Below are 21,136 nucleotides of genomic sequence, written 5' to 3'. Positions count from 1 at the left end.
ACATAATTTTTTAAGGCTATAGATACATAGGATGATTACTTTCCAGAAAGGATAATCAAGAAATTTAGCACTGAGTACAGGGCTGAAGGAACAGAAAGTCAAATTCTTCATTTTATACCTTTCTCTATTATGATCTCTTTAAACAAACATACGTATCTATTTAACAATATATAAATAATAAACCAGATGTTTATAAAGTCCTGCAACCCTAGCACCTACAACAGTGTCTGGCACCTGGAAGATGCCCAAATATTTGCTGAATTTGTTTAATTAACTTTTCTGCTAACCAGCCGTATAATATACGTGAAATATTGAAAGTATATTCCATGCTGGAATTCTTGTGGAGAAAAAAAACAGGAAATAAGAAACCTTGATTTCAATCCCTTATTTAAATTTTCCAATAATTTATATATAACAAATTAATATAGGACTTCACTATGAATGGAGAGAAAACTGGTCCAAGACAGAGCAAAGGTAAGAAAATCAAAACTTCTCTCCGGCAACAACATCATGAAAACCTCTAGAGAAGCACAGCACGTATAGTGCAGTTGAAACAATGAAAGTAAATGAACTACAGGTGTCTATGACATGGATGGCACACAAACATAATACTGAGAGAAGCGAAACAAACAAAAAGTGTCCTGTAGAAATTTTTTAAAACAGTAAGATATTTTAGGTGTATATAGCCAGTGAAATTGTAAAGAACAGCAAGGAAAGGGCTATCTTACAGTCAAGTTACTGGCTACTTCTACCAAATAGATGATTGTGATTTGAAAGCTAGATGGCTTGCTGGAGGGTGGCCAATATTCTAGTTCTTGACCTGGTTGATAGTTACACCTTAATATATAATTTTAAAGTGTGCGTTTATGTTTTATTAACTTTCAATATGTTTGTTACATTTCACAAAAACTTTTTTTTAAATAACATGACACAGGTGAACAACAGGACTTTAAAACAAAAATAGGACCAAGAAAAAAACAGTTCAAAGGGAATATCAGCTAAGGAAAAGTTAGAAATGTTTTATGCCCAAAGAATTATAGAGTCAGAGTGTTAACACCTTAACAGAGTAAAACAGGTATCTCACAGGACCCAGTGAGTTACTTTCCCACAGCGGAGATTCACTTTAGGGCATGGGTGTTTAACCTGACATCAAGTCCTAGAAGGACAGCCTTCAAGAAGTAAATAAACGTGCCAATACCATACTATCTTGATGATTACAGCTTTGTACTAGAGGCTAAAGTCCGGGACTCTGATGCCTCTAGCTTTGGTTTTCTTTTTCAAGATTACTTTGGCTATTCGGGGTCCTTTGTGGTTCCATACAAATTTTAGGATTGTTCTAGCTGTGAGAAGAATGCCAGTGCTATTTTGACTGGGATTGCATTGAATGTGTAGATTGCTTTGGGTAGTATTGACATTTTAACAATATTTGTTCTTCTAATCCATGAGCATGGAATGTTTTGCCATTTTTTTGTGTCTTCTTCAATTTCTTTCATAAATTTTCTATAGTTTTCAGCATACAGATCTTTTACCTCTTTGGTTAGGTTTATTCCTAAGTATTTTATGGTTCTTGAAACAAATGTAAATGGTATCGATTTCTTGATTTCTTTTTCTGTTGCTTCATTATTAGAGCATAGAAATGCAACAAATTTCTGTACATTGATTTTGTATCCTGTGACTTTGCTGAACTCATGTATCAGTTCTAGCAGCTTTTTGGTGGTCTTTTGGATTTTCCACGTAGAGTATCAGGTCATCTGCAAAAAAGTGGAAGTTTGACTTCTTTGCCTATATGGATGCCTTTTATTTCATTTTGTTGTCTGATTGCTGATGCTAGGACTTCCAACACTATGTTAAACAACAGTGGTAAGAGTGGACATCTCTGTCGTGTTCCTGATCTCAGGGGGAAAGCTCTTAGTTTTTGCCCATTGAGGATGATAGTAGCTGTGGGCTTTTCATTTATGGCTTTTATGATGTTAAGGTATGTTCCTTCTTTTTCTTTTTTAATTTTAATATTTATTTATTTTTGAGAGAAGGAGACACAGAATTAGAAGCAGGCTCTGAGCTGTTGGCACAGAGCCTGACATGGGGCTCAAACTCACAAGCAGTGAGATCATGATCTGAGCCTAACTAAGCCACCCACCCAGGCGCCCCAAGGTATGTTCCTTCTATCCCAACTTTCTTGAGGGTTTTTAAAGAAAGGATGTTGTATTTAGTCAAATGCTTCTCTGCATCTATGGACAGGATCATACCGTTCTTCTCTTCTATTAATGTGATGGATTGCACTGATTGATTTGCAAATATTAAACCAGCCCAGGAATGAATCCCACTTGATAATTCTTTTAACATGCTGTTGAATTCGATTTGCCAGTATCTTGTTAAGAGTTTTTACATCTGTGTCCATCAGGGATATTAGCCTGTTGTTCTCTTTTTAGTGGGGTCTCTATCTGGTTTGGGAATCAAGGTTAACGCAAATCTATAAACATCAAGACATTATGGTACTGGAACAAAAACAGACACATAGACCAATGGAATAGAACCGAGAACCCAGAACTGGGCCCACAAACGTATGGCCAACTAATCTTCGATAAAGCAGGAAAGAGCATCCAATGGGAAAAAGTCTCTTTAGCAAAGGGTGCTGGGAGAACTGTAGAGCAACATGCAGAAGAATGAAACTGAACCACTTTCTTACACCATATTCAAAAATAAACTTAAAATGGATGAAAGACTTAACTGTGAGACAGGAAACCAATCAAAACCCTATAGGAGAAAACAGGCAACAACCTCTTTGACTTCAGCTACAGCAACTCCTTACTTAACATGTCTCCAAAGGCAAGGGAAATAAAAGCAAAAACGAACTATTGGGACCTCATCAAGATAAAAAGCTTCTGCAATGCAAAGGAAACCAACAAAACTAAAACGCAACCAACGGAATGGAAGAAGATATTTGCAAATGACCTATCAGATAAAGGGTTAGTATCCAAAATCTATAAAGAACTTACCAAACTTAACACCTGAAAAACAAATAATCCAATGAGGAAATGGGCAGAAGACATGAACACTTTTCCAAAGAAGACATCCAGATGGCCAACAGACACATGAAAAGATGCTCGACATCACTCATCATCAGGGAATTACAAATCAAAACCACATTGAGATACCACCTCACACTGGTCAGAGTGGCTAAAGTTAACTCAGGAAACAAGAGATGTTGACAAGGACGTGGAGAAATAGGAACCCTCTTGCACTGTTGGTGGGAATACAAGTGTGCAGCCACTCTGGAAAACAGGTGGAGGTTCCTCAAAAAATTAAAAATAGAACTACCCTACAACCCAGCAATAGCACTACTAGGAATTTACCCAAGGGATACAGGAGTGCTAATTCACAGGGCCACATGTACCCCAATGTCTATGGCAGCACTTTTAACAAAAGTGGAAAATCATGGAAACAAAAATAGCCAAATTATGGAAAGAGCCTAAATGTCCATCGACTGATAAATGGATAAAAAAGATGTGGTTTATATATACAATGGAATACTACTTGGCAATGAGAAAGAATGAAATCTGGCCATTTGCAACAATGTGGATGGAACTGGAGGGTATTATGCTAAGCAAAATAAGTCCATCAGATAAAGACAGATACGCTATGTTTTCACTCATATGCGGAAGTTGATAACAGAAGACCATGGGAAATGGAAGGGGAAAAATAGTTTCAAAGAGAGAGGGAGGCAAACCGTAAGAGACTCTTAAATACAGAGAGCAAACTGAGGGTTGATGGGGGGAAGGTGAGGAGGGCACTTGTTGGGATGAACACTGGGTGTTGTATGTAAGTGATGAATCATGGGAATCTACTCCCGAACCCAAGAGCACACTATATACACTGTATGTTAGCCAAGTGGACAATAAATTATATTTAAAAAAAAAGAAATAAACATGGACCCCTCTTGAAAAAGTATACACGGGGCACCTGTGTGGCTCAGTTGTTAAGCATCCAACTCTTGATTTTAGCTCAGGTCTTAATCTCAGGGTCCTGAGTTCAAACCTATGTTGTGCTCCACACACTAGGCATGGAGCCTAGTTTAAAAAAAAAAAAGGAAAGAAAGAAAAGTATGAACAGGTACTTTGCTAAATGCCTATAGTTTTCATCATATTTTCAAAAGGGTCCATAACCACTCAAATAATTATAAGCCCCACTCCCCAAGTCTCTGAGCAGTCAAGTGTCTATGCAGAAGACTTCATGATAGAGAGGATCATGGCAGAGTCCTCTAGGCTTGGACCCACAAACACATACTTGTAAGTATAAAGGGCCATCAACTCCCAAAATGAGTCACTGAATTATATGTCTTGGCCCAGAGGACATGTGTGAAGTCATCATCTATGGCTTATTAACTTGGATCAGCTCCATTCTGCTTTCCAAATGATATACTTTACAGTTTTTACAGAGAATTGAAATGCAGAATGCCCTTCCCTTAACTGGTAGAAAGATGAAGTTGATTACTAATTGTGTGTTGCACCACAGAAGAGTTGTTAAAAATCTTAAAGCCTTATAAATCCCAAACCTCAGCCCTCGTCTTTTCAGTGCAATTTCTAATACATGTATCCCGTGGATCCCAAAACAATCTTTCGCTTTTCATTATGGAAAATGTCAAAATAGATCCAGACTGTCTGTCCAGGAGCATATCATATGGCATTCTCTCCCTTGCCATCCAGCACTCTATCAGAATGCACCTGAAAGTTATATATAACCTTTTGGACAGCCTAGATCTCAAATTCACATTCATCATTTGTAATACCAGATAAAACATAATCGAGTCAACGTTATTTACAGGTCTCACAAAGAATTACAAATATATACTACACAGAGGTAAAATTGAACGTCTGTAAAGAACTCCAGAATTCAAATTATCCAAATCAAAAACTGTTAAAAAGACACCATTCTTACATTTTTTTTTCTATTTCTAGTCTAGAAACTAGTATAGAAGACAAACTAATCTTATGAAATTTCATAATACTTTATGGAAGCGATTTCTGAGGATCTTTTATAGACCACTGATTACTACTTCCAAGTGTTCCACCGTGTCTAAAGGTTCCCCTCATGGTCACAGAGAAATTGGTTTTACCATTATGCCCAAGCTCTCATTTACCATTCCAATGACTCTTTATTTAGACTGAGCTAAAACCAACTCTGTGGCGTTCCTCATCTCCCAGTCTGCCTGGGCCTTTCAGACTCCACTTAGCCTCGCTCCTCAAATCGTTTGCTTTATTTAAGGTCTTGCAATCCCAAGTCATTCATCAAACACAGCATCCCTTTTCTTAGCAGCAGGCTATTTGTTCTAGGACTGGGCTGGAATCAGCAGGCTGTGGAAGAGACCTGTATCCTAGGTGGGGAGTTAGAAAATGATCTCTAAATCCCTAAGTCATGACTTATGGTGAAAGGACAGAACTCCAAACAGTTTTCAGAATCCCAGGTTATTAGCTAACAATTGGTCTGCCGGAAAGACTCCAAATTTTGAGAAGTAAACACTGCTCTTGGACACGTGCAGAGTGTGACCTTGACAGTATTGATTATGCTGAATAGAAATGTCCCCAAATGGAATGACCAAAGACCACCCCTCACTGTAGAAATGTACCAAGAGAATGGACACTCTGCAGACTGTTCTGGAAGGAATTCTTAGACAAGTAGGTTAGTTTTCAAAATGAAGGGTCTCTGGTTTACAACAACTAAGTGAAGCTTACAGAAGACTTTTTAGAAATATCTACTTAGTACAGTTAATCTGTGAGTTGTTTATTTACTTTTCTGGAGAAATACTTTGTAAATAAGCATGCTCTAGTGGGTAAATTCCATGTATGTTTGAGGGCTGTAATGAAACAATGGACTTTGTATCTTTAAAATAATTTAAAAATCTACCTCTAAAAATTCACAGCCTGAGAAGTCACCTTCTGTCCTCTAACAAAGGAAGTAGTAGTCTCTCATCAAATGAAAGACAGAAACAGGTCAAACTGTGTATATCTACAGCTAGGAAAGATAGTTTAGGTAGAACACCATTACCTCCACAAGGCCAGAGGTCATATCCGTCCTGTTCGTCATTACATTCCAGCAAAATGCTCAGCACATAGTGGACACTTAATAAATAGTTGCTGGACTAATGTTCTAGGATCCTGCTAATTCTGCCATAGACAGCAGTTAACAAAACTTACCAAAAAATCCTTCCTGCTATTATGAAAGGAAAAAGAAATTTTGCATTAATGTATAAGGAGGATCCACACTGATACTGTAAGATCATAAATATTCAATGCAAAGTACTTCCTACTGGAAAAATAAAAGAAAATAAATAAGCAAGGGACTGCTGCTTCCAGACCTGACAAAATAAGCGGTATTAGTCTTACCACTGAGCTGAGTTGCAGGAAAATAAGGTTATAACGAATTATACAGGTGAAAACTCTGTTATGAAACCACTGAAGAACCCAACATAAATTCTAGAACTTGAAAGTACAGTACATTTTATAAATGTTTATTTATTTATTTGAGAGGGAGGGAGAGAATCTCAAGCAGGCTCCACGCTATCAGCACGGATCATCACGTGAGCTGAAATCAAGAGTCAGATGCTCAGCTGACTGAACCACCCAAGCACCCTAAAAGTACAGTATTTTAAAAATTTTTTTTTTCCAACGTTTATTTATTTTGGGGACAGAGAGAGACAGAGCATGAACGGGGGAGGAGCAGAGAGAGAGGGAGACACAGAATCGGAAACAGGCTCCAGGCTCTGAGCCATCAGCCCAGAGCCTGATGCGGGGCTCGAACTCACGGACCGCGAGATCGTGACCTGGCTGAAGTCGGACGCTTAACCGACTGCGCCACCCAGGCGCCCCGAAGTACAGTATTTTAAACAGAAATCCTCCGTGTGAACAAAACAGCAGTTAAAGGTGGCAGAAGAAGGGGTCAGTGAACTTGGTGACTTGTGTTAACAATACAAACAACCTAACCTACAACTCTAGTCCCAAAAGGGGATGAGAGTGAAAGGAGCAGAAAAAAATGTGAGGAAATAACAGCCCCAAATTTTCCAATTTGGAAAAAACAAAGCTACCGATCCAAGAAGCCCAATGACACACAGCAAAATTAACATCAAGAAAACTAGGACCTAGGCATAACATGACCAAAACAAACTACTAAAAAAGAAAAACAAGAAATCTTAAAAGCAGCCAGAGGAAAAGGGCACATTATATAAATGGAAGCAACAACATACATGCTAACTAACTTTTCAACAAACAAGGAGAGCCTAAGACAATAGAATGTGAAAGTTGGAAAAGAAGGAGGAAAATGTCATCCCAGAAATTTCACAATCAGCAAACTATACTTCAAAAATGAAGGCAAAATAGGGACGCCTGGGTGACTCAGTCGGTTGAGCATCTGACTTCAGCTCAGGTCATGATCTCATGGTCCATGGGTTCGAGCCCTGCGTCGGACACTGTGCTCACAGCTCAGAGCCTGGAGCCTGCTTCGGATTCTGTGTCTCCCTCTCTCTCTGCCCCTCCCCCGCTCACACTCCATCTCTGTCTCAAAAATAAAAAAAAATAAACACACATTAAAAAAAAAATGAAGGCAAAATAAAAGAAAACCATCTACAGGAGCCCTCACTACAAGAAAACCTAAAGGAAGTTCTTCAGGCTGAAGGGAAAGGACACTAGACAGAAACTCTAATATACAGGAAAAACAAAGGATACTATGAATGGAAAATATTTAGATAAACATAAGAGATTATATTCTATGATTTCTTTGAAAGAAATAGGGCCATGTAAAGCAAAGAATTATAACACTGCATTGTCGAGTTTATTTTGTGAGCAGACAGAGTAGGACAGCAGCAGCACAAAGGATGTGGGAATGAAAGTCCTACACTGTCACAAGCCTTACACTTTATGCAGTGTGCTAATAAATACCAACTCCAAGGACACTGTGACATACTAAGGATACATTATGTAATCCCTAGGTTGTGACTAAATTGTGTTCACACACAGACACACCATTTTCTTTCAAAACAGATGAGGAGGGAATATTGTACAACTCCTTTTATGAAGCCAGCCAGCATAATTCTGACACCAAAGTTTGGGCTAGTCTGACCAGGGCACTTCTCACCCAGCAAGTATTTATTAAGGGGTACCTCGTTCCAAGTATTTCGGCAACCTAGGTCTTTGGCTTCTCAAAGGCTTTGTAGGACTATTCCTTACCACCTTTCCTCTTCCACTGTGAGGAATCACCACACCACCGAGACTGATTGTGTTAGTAGTTACCAGATTTTTTTTCCCTTACGAAGTGAGGCATTCCCTGACTTGAAAGAACTCCAAACCTTCTTCTTTTAAAACAATCAAGAGGTACCAGTTAACTTCTTACCACTGTAAGTTAAAGTCACGTGACCCTGACCAATCCTGAAAGATTCTTCTTATCACCTAGATATGGCAGCAAACTAGGTTTAATCTCAGCTCTGCTTAAATAATTTGCTTATGCGTATGGCCTTCAGCAAATTATTTAATTTCTCAAAGCTTCTACTTCTTCGGTAAAGTGGTGATAATGGTGGTGCCTGAAATGAAGACATCCTAAAGCCCCTAGCACAGTACCTGTCACATAAGTGCTTTAACAGCTATAATCATCATTACCCTTCCAATAACAACTTGTCATTCCTCTCCTTAATCCGGAACCAGTTATTTATCGTCTACCAGTACACTCTAAGTCCCTTTCTTTGTGCCTGTAGATTAAGTTCAAATAGAGAAAAGAAACGGGGAAGAGGAAAGGGAGGAGGGACAGAGAGAGATGGGGGACTACTTTTAGTTTAACAATACCACATTTCATAAAACATATCTGAATAAATTTTTTTAACAAAATAACCTTTGACAAGGCACAAATGCAATTCTTAAAATTATTCACCAGAAGAATCCTTTCTAAAATATGAAAAGGGTGCACTGTAAACAACTCCTCAGCCTCCACGGGAGGAGTCCGCAGCATTAGTCTACCTTCGTCTCTGCAAATGGAACCTCGGCCGTCCGCCTGAGGGCAACTAGGCAACAGCATTTCAAAGGACACAGGGTGAAGAAAGACCCTTCAACACTTGAAGGAAAAGGATTCCCTCCCTGTTTTCCTTGTCGGGTATGTCCCCATCACCTCTACCATGACTGGTCAGTAAACCCAGGAACATGAAGTTTCAGCTGTTGCTCAGGAAAAAGAAAACAGAACAGTCTCAGGAAATAACCTATTCAAGGTAAAGGCAGCTACATGGGTGCCCCTCCATTTCTGGGGAAGGCACTGTGGGTTAGCAGCAACAGGGAAGGGCTGAAGCAGCTTTAATCCAGACAAGGGAGGAGTCTGGGCCAGCTCAGAATCACAGGGAAATGTGCTCAGAGCTGTATGCACTGACGTTGCAGAAAACACCTGTCTGTTCCAAGAATCTACTACACATTTTGTACGCACTTACATTTACAGATGTTCTCATTCTAGCCCACAGTCAGGAAATCACTTTATTCCTAAATTCTGTGGTTACTGGGAAGAATTAAATCAATCACATCAATGTCAAAAGTTCAAAACAACAGTTTCATCTCAATCTTAAATTGTCATTATTCGTAAAATAAAGGGAAATTGAAGAATTTTTACATCATTAACTATATCTTTAGATTTGTGCATTTTGCAACATGTAAAGTATACATCAATGAAGGAAATAAACTTCATGAGGAATATAAAAGAAAACTCTTCATTTGGAATATGGCTCTTAGATGTTACTTCAAGGACACGAATTATATTTCATGTTCTCTAGTTTCTGTATTTCCTCTAAATGCTAACGTACCTCTTATGAAACAGAAAGAATTCACATGCTTATCACGTTATCAAAGGGTAACATTCGAGTAACTCTGACTCTAGCTTACCACAGGTAGTGTGAGCCAAGTTGCCACGAGGCGGTTGTTGATCCAGCGATACCAAGATGGGTTTACAAACATCAAAGGTAAAAAGGGACCCAGCATGAATATGCTTCCAAAAAAGCTTCCCCAAAACAGAGTGAGTATGAAGTAAATCCCTTTCCATGACACCATGATTCTGAAAGATATGTAAAGAAAAGAAAAAGAATATATTTTGTTACTATACATATAAACTGCCCAAACTGAGAATGCATAAAATAACCTTAAATTACAAGGCCACAGAAAAGGCTCTGGTAAAGAATTTAAGAGCTTGAATACCATAAAGGTGACCCTCTTATATGTCCTACAGGTCTAACAAATTTCCAGTACATTAGAAATGAATACTCTCAGCAGAGTAAGTGTCTGATTCCTCCCCCCACCCCAAAGCTATATTATTTAAGAAGCGCCTTTGGTTTTTTTAAATCTAGTTATTAGTATTAACATAAACATGTATGAGTTACCCAATACAAACTCTTAAAATATTCCAGAGGTTTTTTTATATCCTACTATAAAAAGTCGACTTAATGGGCCAAGAATTACAGAACAGTTTCCCAAGGGTAATCATGCCTAACAGCGTTGACAATCTTATAGAGTGCACTAAATTTTTTTTTTTTTTTAAACCTAGAAATGCTGGGGCTCCTGGGTGGCTCACTCAGTTGAGAGTGACTCTTGATTTTGGCTCAGGTCATGGCTCATGGCTCATGGAATAGAGCCCCATGTCAGGCTCTGTGCTGACAGCACAGAATCTGCTTGGTATTCTCTCCTTTGCTCTCTCTCAAAATAAATAATTTTTTTTTAATGTTAATTCTTCACACTAGAACCTGAAAGTAAGGTCTTTGGGCAACTGTTCTTAAACTGGCTTTTTCTTTATGAGCTGAAAGAATAAAGAGAAGTCAGATTCCTCACTTTATTTGCCAAAAGATTACTTTCAGGTTCCTCATAACCAAAAACACTTAATATTGACATTTTAAAAGAAACTGTTGGAAACACAGTTTAAAATGAATAATCAAACATTTGATTTTATAACCTAACCTATATTAGAGCAACAATATGTTTTGCCTCAGGATAATACAACTGTTGGAATCATTAAAATTCTGAAAACAATAATGGCCTTAAATTTTTCATTTTACAAAAGGTATTCCAGTGATCAAGACCTGTGATTCTTTTTAAATATTCAGAACAGGAAACAAAATTTCAAATGTCAAAGTGCTTTAATAAATGTCAGACAATAAAACAGGTCAAATCCCTTAACAACACAGATTCGACTTTATCTGGGTACAGAGTATGTTTTTAAATCTCTACCAATACTTGACGATGTGTGTACAAAATCCTTCCAAGTACAAAGAGAATGAGTAAGAACTGTTTTTTCCTGAACTCTAGATCTGAACTTCTAAGTAGAAGTCGGGTGAGGGACTGAGGGTACAGAGAAAAACCACTGAAATGCAGTGACCACTTTGCTCACCCAGGGCCCAGAAAGGTGTGTGTGTGTTCCTCCACACCCTCAGCTTTGCTTTGTGAGGACTAGGTTCTCCTCTTCACACTGAAAGGTGACACTCTTGGCAGCTTTTATCGAGTCTTTAGATTTAAGCTTTTTTTACACAGGAAAAAGAAAAAGACCATCTGCAGTGCTGCTCCTCTATCTGAAACCCTGTAACTCCCTTTTTTGCTGTTTCTGCCAATTAGCCATTAGCTGGCTCTGTTTAGACACTTAAGAACGGGACTCTATACTGTATACTTAAGACATACCTCTTCCTCACTTAGTAAACTATTTCTCATTTGATGTGATTAAACTCTTTTAACTCCGTATATTTCTTCTCTTAGATATCACCTAATAACATCTCATTTTACAGTAATGAAGCGGAGGACCAGAAGAGTTCCGATGACTTTCCCATGTCCCCAGACCAGCTGGAAGCATCAAGCCTTTCTGCCTTCTACTTCTTTCATGATATTATACTACGTCCTTCTCGCCGAGTGGCCGGGAATGAGAGGCCCGAGTCAGCTTCTAAACACGTATGTAAATACAGACTCAAGTAGAAAAGGATGTGTCCCATGAACATACAGGGGTTATTCAGGCCAAGTCTCATCTAAAATTACTTTTCTGTCCTGCTCCTGTCTTTTCCCTAACTTCTCAATCATTTGTTCAATAATAAGCATACAAAGAGATCCTACTGTGTGCCAGGCTCTGTGCTAGTCACTTGGGGATACCACAGTGAGTATGACAGTCATACCAAGCTCTCGTCAATCATGGCCTATCTCCTCCTCACGAACTTCTCCCTGGCTCTGCATTTAATCCAGCGCCATCCGGTCTTCTTCCAAGTCTCACAGGTTTCACAGACAAACACGGTTAACAGTTATGACAGCTACACGCTTATTAGAATAGCTAAAATGGGGGGGGGGGGGGGACCTGGCAATACCAAGTACTGGTGAGGATGCAAAACATTAAGAACTCACACACACTGCTGGTGGCAATGCAAAATAGTATATATGCTTACCGTGTAACCCAGCAATTCTACTAGCAAATATATAGGACAAATGAAAACTTATGATGACACAAAAACCTGTACACAATTGTTTATAGCAGCTTCATTCATACTTGCCAAAAACTGGAAGCAACCCAAATGGGGCGGGGGATAGGCAAACAAATCCACAGACCAGATACCTACAGCTTCTCGCTCAGGAAGGAAACCTCTTTTCCTTCATAAAATGTCCTTATGTAATCCCCTAACAACTAATATGTGCAGTAGCATTGTTCTCATACTCTACTAGGTATACTAAGAAATAAGTGCAATTCAATGGGATACATGCTACAATAGAAGGTATAACAGAGCATGCAACATGTGTTAAGGATAGTTCACGGTAAGGCAGGATGACTGTACTAAAAGGGATTAAAGAAGGCATTGTACTCTTGGAGGATATGAGGCTGGGGGTGGGAGAGATTATTCCAGGCAGTAAAACAAAACATGCAGAGTCACAGAAATACAAAACAGCATGGCTTAAGCAGGGAACTGTAACTCATGAGATTTCAATTAGGTATAGTGTACCCATTGGGGAGCTGCAAGAAATCACAAGAGCACAGGTCCCAGGGACAAACTGTACACACCCAGGCCAGGACAGCCAAGAAATACCACCTGTAGCATGTCACCATGGGTAAGAAAAAAACCTAGGGCCTATGACTCATGTTTTGGGATAAGTGGTAAGGGTGCATGTATAAGTGTCGACTCAATGCGTAAATAGATTGGTTTTGTTAAAAGCCTTAAGAGCAAACAGCTTCTCTTCCCTTCAAAACTGACAGCACATGGAACTTGTCAGCAAAAATCCCAGCATAGACAGATGCTGGTATCAAGGTCTGGGACCATCTGCTCCAGCTCCACCACGCAAAAGCCTGATATCGTGACCACATCACTTCATCTGGATGCTTACAGATGAGGAAGTTGGGGAAACTCTCAAAGGCCTACCTTTTGAGCACCTAATATTTACCAGGCACTTTACAGAAGGCTCCTGGTCGTTACATATTTAACACCTACATATTGAACTATTCATAAGCAATGAAAAGATCCATAATAGGTAAATAATTCAAAATTTTGCTGAAACTCCCAAATTTGACTACTCCGAGGCTGGTGTCAAAAAACAAATCATTTAGGTAGTAATAATCTGGTCAACTGTCCAGTATCCTAATCTCAATGGCCCTTTATTCTGTCTCAGTTACCTCCTAAGCACTTGGTAGGACAAGTTAGATACACAGTGGATTTGTAAATTTGAGGTTTTAAAAGGACCTTACTATATACCTTGATGAGTCAAGCATGTCTTAAAATAGGCACTTTACAAACATTCTCATCTAATCAAAACAAGAGCCTCAAAAGTAAGGTATCAGTAATATCAGTGGTATTTGCAGGTACAGAACTAAGGGACTCGGTTCCCCAGCACTGTTAATACTGACAGAGGTGCGCTAAAGAGCCTATCTATACCCAGGGGCACTCCCAGAAAACACAGTGGAGAGTTTGGAACTGGTATAAGAAAGATTTAAAGACAAAAAAAATAAATAATGAGTAATAAAAGTAAGAAAGAGTTAAGCATATTGTTTAAGCCCATCTTCTCTAAAGAAGGTAAAACTGGGCTTCTAGATTAGGGGACACACAGTGGAATTAAGTAACCCTACACATAGAGAATCCTAAAGCTGAGACCCAGACCATCTTTCCTCACTGGGCTTTCAGGTGGCTGGGAACAAGAGTTTAGTCCTAGTCCAGTGCTCTCCAATAAAACCTCATGCAGTGATGGAAATGTTCAGTAGCTGTGCTGTCCAGTATGATAGCCAATAGCTGTATGTAGCTAATTCAGCTGAGGAGTTATTCATTGGATGTGGCAAGTGGCTACTGTACTGAATAGCACCGCTCTAGGCAGACTACTGGGGCGCACTTCTCTGGGGATCTGAGCAGACATTGAGGAAAAACAATATAGAAGCACCGGGGGTACCCTAATAAACAGTCCACTTGGATCACCCTATAGTGAAGCCCAAAGTTCATGTAAGCCTCACCTACATACAAGTTCCTCATTGGCTTTTTAAGTCCCCTATTTTTCACTGTAAGCAGATAAAGAGACATCTGAGAAAAGTCTGTAACATAACATTAGAGACTAAAACAGAAAAAAAAATAAACTTGAAGGAAACAAACTATTCAGGAAGAAGAAAACTATCTTAAACATCAGATTAAAAAAAATACTGCATCTAGTAAACAAAAACGTGAGGAAACACTGAGAGTAAACGAGCTATTGGAAGTTGACCACATACAACGTTGAGCAAAAATTAAAAACTCAGAGTTAAAAAATAAAACAGAGGAACCCCCCCCCAAAGTCAAGAAGATAAAGGGCTGGAGAAAAAGAAAGCATTAGAGGACCAAACAGGAGGTCCCATATGCAAATCATATGAGTGCTAAAAAGAGAGTAGTGAGGAATTGAAGGGGAAGAAACCAACAACAAAAGAATTTTTAAAATTTTTCCTCCAAACTTGGTGAACAGGACACTCCACATTAACAGGGCCTGCTGAAAGCTAGGATAATGGATGAAAACATGCTCACCAAGGCACAGCACTGTCACGTTCAGGACAGAGAAGACAAAAGGACATTCTACAAAACTTCTAGAGAAGGTAGAGGAGCAGGTCACAAAGGATTAAAAATGAGATTGGCTTTGGACTTCTCAGTAGAAACATCTCAAGAGCAATACTAGAAGCAAGATGAAACAGAACAATGCCTACAAAGTTCTCAAGAAAATTATTTATCCAGTCACTTTATCAAGGATAACAGAATAACATTATCATACATGCAAGATCTCAAAGGTACCTCCCATACAATCTTTTTTCAAGAAACTATTAGAAAATGGCCTTCCTAAAACAAAGACTAATGGAGATGAAACATGGGAAATGAGAGCTCCCACATAGGTGAGAGGTCCAGGGAATCTCCAAGAAGATCATGAACGAAGATCTGAGGAGGACAGTCATGCACAAGACAGAGAAGGTGTCCAGTCCAAATTGGGGATGGGTAACTCAGAATAAAGACTCTTTGAAAGCTGTATCACCAAATTCCTTATTCCTAAACAAACTATCTTTTTGAGCCAAGAACAGAATGTCCAGGTGAACCTTGGCACAGATTCTAATCTGCACTTGGCTTCTTGAACACGTTCTGATAAAATTCCTGCAGGCCAGCTGATGACACTCATTTATCTACCATAAGTACTCTGTTTTGATCTACTCCTGAAACGTGGGAGGGGGGTGTTCAAGGTGAATTTAGGAGAAAACATATTCCCACCAGAAAGCCAGAATCTGCAGACTCCAGCCAGATGCCCTGACTATGGTGAGCGCTGGACTGTGGTTTTTTTAGGACTCATTTATGTATGAACTTGCCCACTAACTTCCCCAGAAACAGATCTGGTCAATGTTCTGGGACACCAAGGTCAGACTACCACCCAGAGATTCTGCACCTCTAGGAGCCTTCATCTAATGATAGATTACGCTGCTTGCTTCTCAACTTTTCAAATACATACATATGTATACATATACGGCTTAGGGATACATACATAGGTGATAAAATCTGAAAGAGAAATAATGACTAGTATAAAATATTAGTCATAATAATATATTATGACTAATATAAAAATGACAATATAAAAGTTGTCATGGGGGAGTCCACAGGAGACTGGCAATATTCTATTCTTTTAAGGATGGTGGCTACTAATATGCTCACCAACAGTGCCATTTAAAGTAGTGTTCTTTATGCACTACTCTTAGAAGCTAGATGAATAAATACTTCACACCCAGACACAATCACACTGATTTAGTTCTTTCATAAACATAAGTGAAATATGTATGAGTTGATTAATTTCTTTTAAATCCAACAAAATTTTTAAATCCCTGGATGCATGTTAATTTGCATGACCTGATTCTGATGAATATTTCTGCATTTTTCAGAATTTAGTAACATACACACATCTGTCTCGCCTGATGAAATGGTTTGCTGCTTTATTCCCCAGTGAGAACTGTATTTGTTTTCCTTTCAAGTCACAAAGACAGAGGCTCAGAGCTAAATTTAACATTTAATTTGAGAAGCAAAGATTAGGGTTATTATTATCTCTTTCTCCTCTTACAACCTTTTTATTCTTTTTTTTTTTTTTTAATTTTTTTTTCAACGTTTATTTATTTTTGGGACAGAGAGAGACAGAGCATGAACGGGGAAGGGGCAGAGAGAGAGGGAGACACAGAATCGGAAACAGGCTCCAGGCTCCGAGCCATCAGCCCAGAGCCTGACGCGGGGCTCGAACTCACGGACCGCGAGATCGTGACCTGGCTGAAGTCGGACACTTAACCGACTGCGCCACCCAGGCGCCCCAGAACCTTTTCATTCTTATTGGCATTATCATTATCATGTATGTCTTTTATTGTAAATCAGTTTAAATTCTTTTAGGAAGCAGATTGTTAATAAAAAATAAATTTAAAAGAATGTTAACATTAGTGACCTTATTCATCATATTTTACTTAAAAAACAGTCTCTATACATGGAAAATCCGATAGACTCCACCAAAAGTCTGTTAGAACTGATACATGAATCCAGCAAAGTTGCAGGATACAAAATCAATGTACAGAAATCAGTTGCATTCTTATACACTAACAATGAAGCAACAGAAAGACAAATAAAGAAACTGATCCCATTTACAATTGCACCAAGAAGCACAAAATACCTAGGAATAAATCTAACCAAAGATGTAAAAGATCTGTATGCTGAAAACTATAGAAAGCTTATGAAGGTAATTGAAGAAGATATAAAGAAATGGAAAAAACAGTCTCTAATGTCAAGAAATCACTGGACTATTACACTAAAGAATTTAAGTTCAAGATATTCTGAAGACAAAAAGGTATACTCCTTTAACAAGCAAATCACCAAAAGAAACAAATGAACAAAAATAAGCCAAAGACACAGAAGGTAAAACACCTTTCTGTATCAACTTAGCAATCACAAGGCAGGCGGATGAAGCTGAAAGGATAATGTATAAGGTTTGCTCAGGCACCTTTACTTGTTTGGGAAAATGACACAGACAGTAACAGGAAAGCCAGACAAACTACACAGTTTCATTCTTCCTGAAGCAGCACAAGAGAATAATATTTTCCCAGATACTAGAAGAAGCTGCAAGGTAAGCAGGCACTTAGTTACGATCATTTAGATGAAATAAAACCACAGTTTACCAATTCTGATAAACCCAACAGGAGGTTAAAGAGCACAGAATGGGGTCAAACCTCAGTTAGACCTACCCAAAATGAAGCTGGATTTCAGTAAACAAGTCTGCTAACTCCCTCTGGCGGGGAGGGGTCCATTCTGAGAGTTTCTAGCACATCTAGGATTATGTTAAAATGACTCTATCTTATTAAAGTTTAGTGAGAGAAGAAATTATCTGTGTAAATACTCAGAGTTATCTCTAAACCCTGATGCAATTCTTTCTCTTTCTCTTTTTTCTTTTTTCTTTCTCTCTCTCTCTCTCTTTGTTTTCTTTCTTTCGAGAGACACTGCAAGCCGGGGAGGGGCAGAAAAAGGAGGGAGTGAGAATTCCAAGTCCCACTGATGTGGGGCTCATTCACGAATTGCGAGATCATGACCTGAAAGAGTTAGAAGCTTAACCGATTGAACCACCCAGGTGTCCCAACCCTGATGCAATTCTTTTACTTAAAGTGTACTTAAAGTTGATACCTAGAGGGACACCTGGGTGGCTCAGTCAGTTGAGTATCGGACTTCGGCTTAGGTCATGATCTCGCGGTCTGTGAGTTCGAGCCCCGCATCAGGCTCTGTGCTGACAGCTCGGAGCCTGGAGCCTGCTTCAGATTCTGTTTCTCCCTCTCTCTCTCTGCCCCTCCCTCACTCATGCTCTGTCTCTGTCTCAGAAATAAATAAACTTAAAAAAAAATTTTTTTTTAAATAAAAAAGTTGATACCTAGTAAGAAGCAGACAGTATATACTGTATGATTCTATTTGTTTAATGTTCAAAAATAGAAAAAATAATTTATAATGTTAGAAGTAACATTAATGGTTATACTGGGAGGTATGGAGCACGGGTAGTGACTAGAAGGGGCACCAGGGGCTTCAAGGATTTTGGCAATATTCTGTTTTTTGATTTGCGTGCTGGTTACATGTGGTGTATTCACTTTACAAAAATTTGTTGAGCTATACATTTGTGATCTATTTACTTTCCTATACGTATCTTTTTAAAAATTTTTTATTTATTTATTTTGAGAGAGAGAATGAGAGAGAGAGAGCATGAGCGGGGGAGTGGCAGAAAGAGAGGGAGAAAAAGAGAGAGATGATCCCAAGCAGGTTCCATGCCATCAGCGCAGAGCCGGCCATGGGGCCCCATCTCATGACCAGGAGGATCATGACCTGAGCCAAAATCAAGTGTCAGAGGCTTAACCAAATAAGCCACCCAGGTGCCTCTCTATATGTATATTTCAACAATATTTACCCCAAAAAGTTATATATGTAATAATTTAAACTGGATACCTTGTAAGTAATCACCTCCACATATGAAGTTTATAAGAAGAAAATACAAAGGGTCCATAAACATGACGAAATGTTCAACCTATTTTCAAGAAAGTGGAAATTAAGACAACAAAACACCGAGGCACCTGGGTGGCTCAGTCAGTTGAACATCTGACTCTTGATTTCGGTGCAGGTCACGGTCTCATGGTTCATAAGTTTGAGCCCCACGTCGGGCTCTGCACTGACAGCACGCAACCTGCTTGGAATTCTCTCTCTCCTCTCTCTCTGTCCTTCCCCTGCTTGCTCTGTCTCTCAAAATAAATAAATGAACATTAAAAACAAAAAGTTAAAAAAAATACCAATTGTTTTCTTACCAGATTGACAAAAATGTCTAATTTTTGCCTTTGGTATTCTAAACATCATTTGTTGATGTCTTTGCCTTCACAGCTGAAAGAAGTATACATTTTAGAGGGCACACTGGTAAGTGAGCTGTAATAATACATATAAGCTATAATAATTTTGAATATGCCTATCATCATGAATTCCTTCTAAGTATTTACCCCAGAGAAATACTCAACTGCGTGTACAAAGATTTTTGTACACGCAGTTGAGCATTATCTGTAACCAAAAAATCAGAAACATAAATGTCCACTGATGGGAGAAGGGCTAAACTGTGGTACAACCAACGATCATGGAACACTATGCAGCAGGTGGAAAGAATGAGGTCAAACTGTATTTTCTAAAATGAACAGTTCTCTAAGATATATTGCTAAGTGAAAAAGAGTATGATACTATTTTCAAAAGAGGGGAACCACACCCCTGGAAAAAAAAAACTTATGCTATATGGTTTATATAAATAAATGTAAATGCACATAAATCTGTCTATAAGGACACATAACGTTTCCATGGTCTGTAAAGATGGAAGAGGCTGTGACTAAGGCTGGTGGTCAAAGAGAAATAGATGCTTTCTTTAATGTTTTAAAAAGAGACATTTCCATGTGATACTTACATAGCAAAATGGGAAGAAGCAGAAAAGAGAGGTAAAAGAGAAAGAATGGAAAAAAAAAAAAAAAAAGCACCGTCAACATAGCCAAAACAAGTCAGCTTGTCAGGTGCCAGCAATACCTGTTTCTCCACAATTCCATAATCAAAGTAAAAATGATTAAATGTTGAGGTAGAAATAAGTCCTATCTCTTAGACAAATTACTGTTTGTCATACTATCAACTCAAAGTTTTACAGACAAATTAAAAACTACAATTAAAAACAAACTGAGACAGGAATGGTAAAGTTCATACCCTGGGTAAGCTAAAAGTACGCCAGCACCCACTCAAAACCACCGCTGAATTTATTTTATAGCATTTATCCATGTTAACTTGAAGTTTAAGCTCATGTTCCATTTTTCACTTCATGAGACACAGAGCCAACTGGTAAAATGTGCAGAGCTAAGTGATGGAGGTATATAGACTGTCGGAAAGCAAGCAAGGAGTTTCCTGAAACTCTTCGTATACACAAAATAGGAGCCCATGAATACATGTGTATAAAAGTCTCATAAGGATAAAGTTCTAGCAGAAAGCAGTTATTTTAAAAGTTTCTAAAAACAGAATGTTCATTTCTGACTATCCCCATGGATACTTTAATCAAAAGCATACTCTTAAAAAGACAGAAAAGGAAAAAGTTAAAACAGCTGTCTAAATTTACCAAGTTATTTCGATCATTTAATTCTGATCATTTAAACAGGGAATAAGTACCAATTAGAGTCATTCCACAGTCATTAAAAACTCATATAATAATATCTGCACTATTAAACACTAACCATCTTCAGACAAGGTACTGCAAAGAGTAACATAGAGTCTCTGCCCTCCTTGGCAATATCATCTAGGTGCAGAAAGAAGAACACATCTGAAAAGGAGGGAGGAAGCAATACAAGGAAGTATATATTAAATGCCAAGTTCATGAAAAATCAGTAAGCTTGACAACCAGCTTGCAAAATCTTAGAAGTCTAGAGATAAGAGTTAAGATCACTGAGCTTTAAACATCTTTCAATTTCATAGATGATTCTCTCATTATGCCAGTGAAGAAAGTGGGGAGCAGAAAGGTTGAGGGATCTGACCTGTGCTTACAGTGGCACAGCCGGTGGCAATGGAGCTAGGCTAAGACCTTCCACCAGCTCAGCGTTCCTTCCATTAGACAAGAATCATAGA

General features: G+C 38.6%; 1 protein-coding gene and 1 long non-coding RNA gene across 5 annotated transcripts in view; one reads left to right on the top strand and one right to left on the bottom strand.

The window, feature by feature from the left end:
• The window catches only part of LCLAT1 (lysocardiolipin acyltransferase 1), a 183,558-nt gene that overhangs the window by 110,239 nt on the left and 52,183 nt on the right, over nt 1-21,136 (bottom strand). For all 4 annotated transcript variants that reach the window (XM_086700293.1, XM_086700292.1, XM_086700296.1 and 1 more), the window contains exon 2: nt 9,900-10,068. In XM_086700293.1, the coding sequence (XP_086556419.1) occupies nt 9,900-10,064 (165 nt within the window). In that variant the 5' untranslated portion in view covers nt 10,065-10,068. The remainder of the gene's footprint in view (nt 1-9,899; nt 10,069-21,136) is intronic.
• Nucleotides 5,502-12,102, top strand: LOC147582326 (uncharacterized). The gene is made up of 2 exons (XR_015248980.1): nt 5,502-5,676; nt 11,780-12,102. It is a non-coding gene; the product is annotated as an uncharacterized LOC147582326 (long non-coding RNA).

Source organism: Puma concolor, chromosome A3 (assembly GCF_028749965.1).
Source record: "Puma concolor isolate L17-30 chromosome A3, mPumCon1.1.hap2, whole genome shotgun sequence".
Taxonomy (NCBI): Eukaryota; Metazoa; Chordata; class Mammalia; order Carnivora; family Felidae; genus Puma; species Puma concolor.
This window is presented reverse-complemented; position numbering and strand designations above follow the sequence as displayed.